This window comes from Euleptes europaea, chromosome 21 (assembly GCF_029931775.1).
Source record: "Euleptes europaea isolate rEulEur1 chromosome 21, rEulEur1.hap1, whole genome shotgun sequence".
Classification (NCBI taxonomy): Eukaryota; Metazoa; Chordata; class Lepidosauria; order Squamata; family Sphaerodactylidae; genus Euleptes; species Euleptes europaea.
The window spans coordinates 18,464,849-18,474,939 of record NC_079332.1 but is presented as its reverse complement, the minus strand read 5'-3'; the positions used below and the strand labels follow the sequence as shown (position 1 = coordinate 18,474,939).

The following is a 10,091-nucleotide window of genomic DNA, read 5'->3' as shown; positions in this document are numbered from 1 at the left end:
GCCCCTGGAGGATTCGTCCCATAGGGCTGGTCTTCCCTGTGAGCACTTCTTGGACGCTTTGATGCTGCGCATTTTTGCCTATTACAAATGTGTGTTCGGGAAGACACCTTTTCCTCTCCTGCTTGTGGACCCTTCTGTCTGCCTGCAAATTTCTGCCTCTGTTCTGTCTTGGAAAGGTAGGGGGGAGCCCTGTCCCTCTGCAGCGGCAGGAGTCAAATGCATCTTCCTGCTTCTCTCCAGTACGAGAGGAGCATGCCTATTATATTGGGTGCGGTGGAACTCAGGCAGGATGGTGCTGCTGCGGTCGTCTTGTTTGTGGGCTTCCTGGAGGCACCTGGTTGGCCACTGTGTGAACAGACAGCTGGACTTGATGGGCCTGGGTCTGATCCAGCAGGGCTTTCCTTATGTTCTTATGGAGGATGGGGCTATCCATGGCTACTAGTCCAAATGGACACTAGTCATGATGCATCCCTATTCTCTCCAGGATCAGAGGAGCAGGCTTATTCTATGGGGTACTGTGGAACACAGGCAGGATAAATGCTGCTGCAGCCGTCTTGCTTGGGGGCTTCCTGGAGGCCCCTGGTTGGCCACTGTGTGAACAGATTGCTGGGCTTGATGGGCCTGGGTCTGATCCAGCAGGGCTTTTCTGATGTTTTTATGCTTTAGTATTGCCTTAACAGAGGTTATTGTGGGGCTAAACCAACCGTGGGTGTCCCATTAGGGCCTTTTTCTCACTGGGAGGCATTTCTTACTCTGCCTTATCGTTTACTAACTTCTCTGAGCACTGAGATGAGTCTGAAAATGCTGATTTACAGACTTCTTTGGACAAGAAGTCCAAAGGCTGTTTTTCTGGCCTCCTTTATAGTCAATCAAAGCTGTAAGTGTGGTATGGAGAATATTCCAAGTTGTTATATTATGCTTCAGAGGAAATCTATGAGTATAATCTCTATCTGCCAAAGTGTGAGCAGGAATACTTCTCACTTCTTGAATACTTCGAGGGGGTTGGGTCCTTCCTGCTCTCTTAACTGATTTGATGGGCTGCCGTGTGGAAGCTGGCTTCCGTGGAGGTAGAAGATCTGGTTGTGGGATGAGAAAATGCTGTCTGTAGCTGGTGTGTGGAGGCCGGATTCGGTGTTTGGAGAGGGCCATGGCCATTCTCTGCAGCGGCCCAGTGTGGCATTGCCATGCCGGCCTCTCCTTTGGAACAGTCGGGAAGAACGTGGGGCGCATGTGTTGGGGTTAAACAGTGAAGTAGCCAAGCTTGCAGATGACACCAAATTATTTAGGGTGGTTAAAACAGAATCAGACTGTGAAGAGCTCCAGAAGGATCTCTGCATACTGGAAGAATGGGCATTAAAATGGCAAACGAGATTCAATGTGAGTAAGTGTAAAGTGATGCATATTGGGGCAAAAAATCCCAACTTCACATATACACTGATGGGATCTGTGCTGGCAGCGACAGACCAAGAAAGGGATCTTGGGGTGGTAGTGGATAGCTCAATGAAGATGTCGACCCAGTGTGCGGCTGCTGTAAAAAAGGCAAATTCCATGCTGGCTATAATTAGACAAGGAATAGAGAATAAAACTGCTGATATCATCCTGCCCTTGTACAAATCTATGGTGAGACCACACTTGGAATACTGTGTACAGTTCTGGTCACCACACCTAAAAAAGGACATTACAGAGCTTGAGAAGGTGCAGAAAAGAGCAACCAAAATGATTAGGGGACTAGAGCAACTGTCCTATGGGGAGCGGTTAAGACGCTTAGGGCTGTTTAGCTTGGAAAGAAGGCGGCTGAGGGGAGACATGATAGAGGTCTATAAAAATTATGCATGGTTTGGAGAGAGTGGACAGGGAGAACTTTTTCTCCCTCTCCCATAATACTAGAACGCGGGGTCATCTGCTAAAGCTGGAGGGTGAGATATTCAAAACAGATAAAAGGAAGTATTTTTTCACACAACGCTTAGTTAAATTGTGGAACTCCCTGCCCCAGGATGATGTGATGGCTGCCAGCTTGGAGGGCTTTAAGAGGGGAGTGGACATATTCATGGAGGAGAGGGATATTCATGGCTGTTAGTTAGAATGGATACTAGTCATGCTGCATACCTATTCTCTCTAGTATCAGAGGAGCATGCCTATTATTTTGGGTGCGGTGGAACACAGGCAGGATGGTTCTTCAGTCGTCTTGTTAGTGGCTTCCTAGAAGCACCTGGTTGGCCACTGTGTGAACAGACTGCGGGACTTGATGGGCCTTGGTCTGATCCAGCAGGGCCTTTCTTATGTGTAAATAAAGAGCTGAATGCCACATTGCCATGTGGAGGCCGGAGCCTGAAACATCTTGAGAAACCTCCTGTGCTCTGTGTGGGTTTGTGTCTTTGAGCAAGTTCTCTGAACCAAAGGCGATTCAGACCAGAACACCTTGCGGGAAGGACTGTTCCCTGCTGGCGCCAAAACTCCGTTATGTGAACTTGATGACTGTTTTGCTGAGCTGTGAATCTTTTAAATAAAATCTGAAGTTCCTCGTGGAGCTGGTTTGTGCTCCTCTCCTTTCTGCGAAGGCGAGGTTTTCTTCTGAGGACAGTGGCGGGAGGCTTAGCACGGTGGTCCCTGCTCCAATCCTCCACCTTGCTGGAACCTAATTTGGGGCCAGAACACAAGCCAGGTTTTTCGTCTAAAGCCCTTGATGTTAACTGGACAAAATCAAAACAGCAAGTATTTTCATAGTAGTCATAAAGTTGGAAAGGGCCATAGAGGCCATAGAGGCCATCTAGTCCAACCCCCTGCTTAATGCAGGATCAGCCTAGAGCATCCCTGACAAGTGCTTGTCCAGCCTCTGCTGGTCTCAAGGCATCCCGGCAGGTAAAAATCAGCACTTTGCTCCAGTGCCTTCCGGCAGGGGACATCTATTCAGATGCTGTGAAGTGCTCTTGTGCTACTCAAGGCCTAGGTGAAGGGGGCAGGCCTTTCTCTCCACATTCACTCCCAGCTCCAGGGTGCCCACTTGTCTAGCCCAGAAGGAAACCGTGCTTTTTTTCACACACACTGAGCAGATGCTCTTCCAAACCCTCTTTTGCAAGTGGCTTTTGCTTTTTCACTCTTGCATAATTCAGCATGCGCATGAAGCACCTGTCGTGTTCCCTGGCTTAGCAACCTGGTCTTGGCAAGAAGATCCAGCTGTGACAGCGGCATCCCAGTGGGGAAAAAAGCCCAATTTAATATAGGATACCTGGAAGCATGGCTTCTTTGAAACAGCTGTTGAAGATGTGACTTGGCCAGGACAGGGAGTATTGGAGAAACGTGCAGTTTAAAGAATTGGGGGGCAGGGTGGAGAGAACAGGATTTTGATTCAGGGAACCATTTTCTAGGGTGCTTTGTGTAGTGGTCCCTGTGTGCCAGAACCCACCTGCAGCCTGGTTGTGTCTTACCTCTGTCTCCTTCCAGGAACAAAAGCTACTACAGAGGACTGCACCTCACCCAGTCAGGTGAAGCAGGTGACAGAGAGAGCACTTTTTAACTGGTGGTGTGACTTATGGTTCTTGGGCTACTAGCCGCTGCTTTCCAGAGCGGTGTAGTGGTTAAGAGCGGTGGTTTGGAACGGTGACTCTGATCTGGAGAACCGGGTTTGAGTCCCCACTCCTCCACATGAGCGGCGAACTCTATATATAATCTTGTGAACTGGGTTGGCTTCCCCACTCCTCCACACAAAGCCAGTGGGGTGACCTTGGGCTAGTCACAGCTCTCTTAGAGCTCTCTGCCTCACCTACCTCACAGGGTGTTTGTTGTTGGGAAGGGGATTGTAAGCTGGTTTGATTCTTCCTTAAGTGGTAGAAGAAGTCGGCATATTAAAATCAACTCTTCTTTATGTGGGCTGGTGGAGGAACAGGTTTAGGATGTACAGTAAATGCCCCAATTAAGCCCCCGCAAAAGGGCCTTTTTGCACTCTCTGGCACACACTGGCAACAGCAGGGCTTCTGATCCTTGATCCGGGTTACTTCACTGGGATCACAAGATTGCCAATGAGGCTGGCGATAGGGGTTGCGTATGCAGTCCGTCTGTGACTTCTGTTTTGTTAAGTCACAGTTTCATGACTGTTGCTCAATTTGATAACATATTCACCAAATTAGGTTAAGGGACAAGGGCACACCGGAAAGGCCTTTTGTATTCTTTTCCAAAGCCTGAAGGTGTTTAAAGAAAACTTAAGTCATTTGTCTACCCCACAGACCACTGGTATTTTTTACAGAAACTTTGACAGCAGAATCAAGTGGATATTTCTAAACATCGATGCAATGGTTTTTATATGCGGACTTTCTCTACCACTTAAAGAAGAATCAAACCGGCTTACAATCACCTTCTCTTCCCCTCCCCACAACAGACACCCTGTGAGGGAGGTGGGGCTGAGAAAGTGTGACTAGCCCAAGGTCACCCAGCTGGCTTCATGTGGAGGAGTGGGGAATCAAACCCGGTTCTCCAGATCAGACTCTTATCACTTCAAACCACTACTTTTAACCACTAAACCACGCTTGGTCCATGAAGTTCCTCAGACTGGCATCTGCTTTCCAGCAGAGGTCTTTTCCATCACCTGGTCCTTTTCACTGGAGATGCCGGGGATTGAACCCAGCAAAAAGATTTACTCAAAAGCTCTTTCCAGGAATCATTACAAAAATACCAAAGTAAATTTGTTTATTCCACTTTAAAGAACTGTATGTACAAAACAGAATAAATAATCTTTCTTTCTGCCTAAGAAAAGATGTTGCTTATTTCTTTAATAATAATCAAAAAGTCAGCAGTTTAATTCAAGATTGACAGGTCTTCACTGTTGGTTGAACCTTTAGATCCACGGAGGTTTTCCTTTTGAAAGCGTTGATAAAATGAGACTCTGAAGAACAAGAGGCAGGCCGAACTTTGGAAGCAGATCCTTCTGAGGGAAGCACTAGAACACGAGAGGAAAAAGCCCAAAAGAAAGGGTGTTGTTTTTTTTTGGCCATTCAGGCACACGCATTAGTAAGCCGGAGTAGCCATGTTGCCCCTGACTGGCGTTAAGTTGTAACAGCTGGTGGGGGTCGGTTATTTCACCCATGTTTAAATCAATGAGAGAAAGAAAAAACACCTTGCTGTTGGGTGGAGTCCGAAATCAATTATCCTAATTGTCGTCTGCCAACACTGCAAACCACGTAACCTTTTCATTCACCAAACTACAGGAATGAACTTAACAAAGGAAAATCTGTCCTCAGAGCGTTCTCTTCCAGATCTATCAAAATTGCCTCGACTGTATCATTCTCCAGTTAAGGAGAAATACCAAAAGTCCAGCCCAAGTCAAATACGGGGGCGCACTCAAAAACCACAATTCCCTTCAAAGGCTGGCTTTCGGGGAGGGGGGAATACTAATTGCCCTTTTGAAAAAGCACAGAGCAAAAAAAAAAATCAAAAACATTCTAAATTTGAGAGGAACTGAAGCATTTTTGGCCCTTCAAAGGCTGCCACATTTTGGAGCCCCAAAGAAAATCTGGAGAGTTCAGAGGCTTGGCCAAAACCCCTGGCTCCACCTGACGCTTGCGTACACTTGCTGAATAGCAAAACGGGAGAAGGGAAAGGGAGGAAATGGGTGGACTGGCTGTGATACTTCTTCCTTCAGGTCCCGAAAATTAGTTCTTCAGAGGAATTATTTGGCCGTAGGATTCCCAGCTGTGGATTTCGGCAGATGCTGCATTTGGGCACTTGACGGCCGGAGAGAGGAACGGCGCTCTTGCATTACACCAGGCCGGACTCTTTGGCCATACTGTAAAAGATGCCTTTCTTCTGGATTAGGGCAGCGGGAGAACCACACTCCACAACTGCACCTTTGTCGAGGACTATTACTCTAAAGCAAAAGAGAGAGAGAGAGATTAGGATACAGATAATTCTGTCCTAGTTTGTGTCAAAGAGAGATCAATAAATGGGAAAGAAGGAAAGAAAGCATGTAGGTTAAGCCGGCATATGCCCCTTCTGAAGGCAGTTTGGAGAACAAAGAATCAGACCATGAATGAGTGAGCCAGGCTGCAATGCTACACCTCAGCAACAAAGCGAAGCAGCCAACTGCCTGTTGGTAGCTTACACAGGATGTCTGTAAGATCACTCTAGAAGCGCCTTAGGTAAACTAGGATACTGTTTTACATGATTTATAGGGCTATTTTAAATGCTGTTTTAATGCTTTTACTGATTTATTGGATATTTATATTCTTGTAAGCCGCTCTGAGCCCGGTTTTTGGCCGGGGAGAGCGGGGTAGTAAGTAGAAATAATAAATAAATAAGATGAATATATGAAGCTGCCTTGCACTCAATCAGACCATCGATCCATCAAGGCCAATATCACCTACCCAGACTGATGGGGGCTCTCCAGGGTCTTAGGCAGGGGTCTTTCACATCACCTACTTGCCTGGTCCCTTTAACTAGAGATGCTGCCGGGGATTGAACCTGAGACCTTCTGCATGCCAAGCAGATGCTCTACCGCTGAGCCACAGCCCCGCATCTATGCACATAAGTGTTCTGTCCATCTATTATGCTTGTTGCATCTACTGGGGGGATTCTGTTTGGGGGATCCCTAAACCTCTCCCAGTAGCCCTGGGCTGCTATTAACCCCAGTTAATATTAACCACAATTGACAACTGCAAAGTTGTTGGGCCCAGAGGGTAGCTTTGCAAACTATACAGAACCGAGTTATTGAAGAGGGCTGCCCAGTACAAAAGGCCTCAAAGGCTTACTTGGACAAATGATTAGGGCCTGTGCTCTATATTACTGTGCGTAGCTTACTGTAAGTAGGGTCCTACTGTGTAGCACTGCCTGATGTGTCTCGTTAATACATGAACACACATGGAGCTGCCTTCTACTGAATCAGACTCTTGGTCCATCAAAGTCAGTATTGTCTACTGAGACCAGCAGTGGCTCTCCAGGGTCTCAGGCAAGGGTCTTTCACGTCACCTACTTGCCTGGTCCCTTTAACTGGAGATGCCGGGGATTGAACCTGGGACCTTCTGCATGCCAATCAAATACTTTACCACTGAGGTCTTTCACATCACCTACTGTCTGGTCCTTTTAACTGGAGATGCCGGGGATTGAACCCAGGGCCTCCCGCATGCAAAGCAGATGCTCTATCGCTGAGCCACAGCCTCTCCCCATGAAGATCAGGGCTTGAGGATTCTGCCTTCCACCCTTCTATTTTTAAGTTTTTTTTGTAATATCCAGCCTGATGAAGGCTTTGGGGAGCTCAAAAGCTCGCAAAGTGTTTTTGTGCTCAGTCAGTCAGTCTCATTAAAAGGTGTTACACAGATGTTGGTCTTGTTTTTGGACTCTGCCTGCCTGCATACCCTGGTCTCGTCCCCTCTGACGTACAGCCCCATCACTTTACCGGGTGTAGTCCATAATGGTGTTCAGTCGATGCGCAATGGTGAGGACTGTGCAGCCTTCAAACTGAGTGCGTATGGTCGACTGGATGAGATCGTCCGTTTCCAGGTCTACGGCGGCGGTGGCTTCATCTAAAACCAGGATTTTGGACTTCCGCAGCAGAGCCCGAGCCAGGCACACCAGCTGACGCTGCCCGACACTTCAGGAAGAAATGGTGAATAGAGGAAACCACAGTTCTTAATTTGATCAATTTCTCCAAAATAACTCCAAAATACTATTAATGTTGCCAGAATCCCAAGGCAGAGCACCTAATAAGGATGCACAGCGTTGCTTTCCGCTGAGTCTATCGAAGCCAGTCTTGCTTTCAGCTCTCCAGGGGCTCAGGCAGAAGACTTTCACATCACCTCCTGCCTGGTCCTTTTCAACTGGAGATGCCGGGGATTGAACCTGGGACCTTCTGCATGCAAGCAGATGACCTGCACCCCCTTGCCCAGAACACATGAAGCTGCCTTCTACTGAATCAGACCCTTGGTCTACCAAAGTTAGTATTGTCTGCTCTGACTGGCTGTGGCTCTCCAGGGTCCAAATTGTCTACTCAGACTGGCAGCGGCTCTCCAGGGTCTCAGGAGGTCTTTCCCATCACCTCCTGTCTGCTCCTTTTAACTGGAGATGCCGGGGATAGAACTTGGGACCTTCTGCATGCCAAGCAGAAGCTCAATGAGCAACATCTCAAGGACTGCAGAGGTTTTGTTTTCCTTTGTGATACAAATTTCCTGCCTCAGGTTGCTGCAAAAACCCAGAAACGGGCTTACAAGGATTCTACACAACAGATGCTCAGTGACAGAGAGCGGTGAGGAATGGTCCCTCAGCAAAAGAATCGGCCCTTCAGTGGGACCCTTCTTGCCACTGCAGGCCTGACCACTCCTCCATCTGTCCTCACACGTTCCCAAAGGGAACACAAAACCACATTTTTCAAAAAGCCCACATACCCAAGCCAACTGCCACGTGGATTTTTGTGAAGTGCGATAGGTGCCTTTATTCATGCCGAAGGGCTCAGTTCAGTTAATTTACAGTCACTTGACCAGCAAATATCAGTACAAAATTACAATTTTAAAACCCCAACTGAGGACCTTACTGGCTACTTAACAGAACTTTGCCACTGAATAAGAGACAATAAGCATCTTTATCTTCTAATAAAAATTTAACAATAAAATCATCCGAATGGCTAACATTCCTAAAATTTCTGGTCGCACGTAAAATCAGCTTATTTCTAACCTCCCGATAAAATTCACAGTGTAATAAAATATGTATAATTGCCTGTCTCAACTGAATTAAAATTAGAGGGGCATGATCTGGCCTCCACCGGTATAGGCTGAAATCTCCCGCTGAGCCTAGCTGACGGAAAGGCATTACATCGAGTTCTTGAAAAGGCCCATCGAAAACTAGAAAATGTGATGGTTGTTAAATAAGGAGCACAAAGCAAACCTTCCCAGCTCTTTAATGATTTATAATGTCTTGGGAGAAGAGTCAACTCATTTTATAATTCGATATCTACGTCGTTACTTAACCAGATTTTTTGCTCTGTTTAAGCCCATTTCTAGTAGGTTATCAGGAGCTAAGCCTATAGAGAGAAGTTTATTAATTATCCCTTTTGCTCTAAGAGTTGTGGGTTGGATGACAGTAAGTAGGGTATCAGTCCAACGGGCTGAATTCACGCCGAAGGTCAAATCCAGGATTTTTGCCAAAATGCACTCCTAGCCAACGACTGGCTACCCCTGCGCATGCCTGCAATCCCCCATTTAAAACTGCTTAAATGGGATGGTTTTGGTGCTTTGGGAAGCGGCAGTGAAGACGAGCCCGCTTCACATGAGGCGGAAGCCAAGGTCAGCAAACCAATGTTCAAGCCTTTCAGAAGGGTCACGATTGTTTGAAACAGATTGAATTCTTTAGACTACTTGAGCTGAAGCAATGCGAAGATTTTGAAAAAGAACCTGGATTATACCTGAGGTTTTCTCCACCTTCTGAACACTCATGATTGAGTTTATCTGGCAGCGTGGACACAAAGTTCTTCAGGTGAGCCAGTTCCAAAGACATCCAAACGTCTTCATCAGAGTACTGGTTGAAAGGGTCCAGATTCATGCGTAGGGAGCCAGAAAACAGGATGGGATCCTATTGGGGCAACAGAAATGTGGATGCATCACAAATTTCCTAAATTCTGATTATGTAACAAAAAATTTTAGGTGTGGCCATGGCACACACACACCTGCTGCAGGTGAGTGTTCCTTCTCCACACAGAAGCACTTCCTGGGTAGGAAATCCAAACAACTTGTAGCAGAGCCCTTTGCCAGATGACAGCCCTTTGCTATGTTTTGGCACCACCATATGAAGCCCTGCAGGCCATGTGGACGAGGCCTTGAAACGGGCTGGACTGGAGTCTGGCAGCACCGTAGAGACCAAGGAGATTTGGGGGCGTCTGAACTTCAGAGAGTCAAAGCTCCCTTTGACAGATACCTCTCCAAAGCTCACACCCCGAAAGTCTTGTTGGTCTCTAAGGGGTGACTGGATTCAAATTGAGCTTTTCTACTGCAGATCAACGTGGGTCCCCTCGGAAACTATCTTGATACAGGCTGTGGATGTGCTTGGGATCAGGGGAGGAGAAGGAGGAGGAGTTTGTTTTTATATGCCAACTTTCTCCACCACTTAAGGAAGAATCA

At 47.1% G+C, this 10,091-nt stretch overlaps 1 protein-coding gene across 1 annotated transcript in view; it reads right to left on the bottom strand.

Moving 5' to 3' along the window:
- Window positions 1-5,707: 5,707 nt before the first annotated feature.
- The window catches only part of LOC130492475 (multidrug resistance-associated protein 1-like), an 88,302-nt gene continuing 83,918 nt past the window's right edge, over window positions 5,708-10,091 (bottom strand). Inside the window, exons 29-31 of the mRNA XM_056866224.1 lie at window positions 9,380-9,546; window positions 7,382-7,576; window positions 5,708-5,857 (exon numbers count right to left, since the gene is read on the bottom strand). Coding sequence (XP_056722202.1) covers window positions 5,749-5,857; window positions 7,382-7,576; window positions 9,380-9,546 — 471 coding nt within the window. The 3' untranslated portion in view covers window positions 5,708-5,748. The remainder of the gene's footprint in view (window positions 5,858-7,381; window positions 7,577-9,379; window positions 9,547-10,091) is intronic.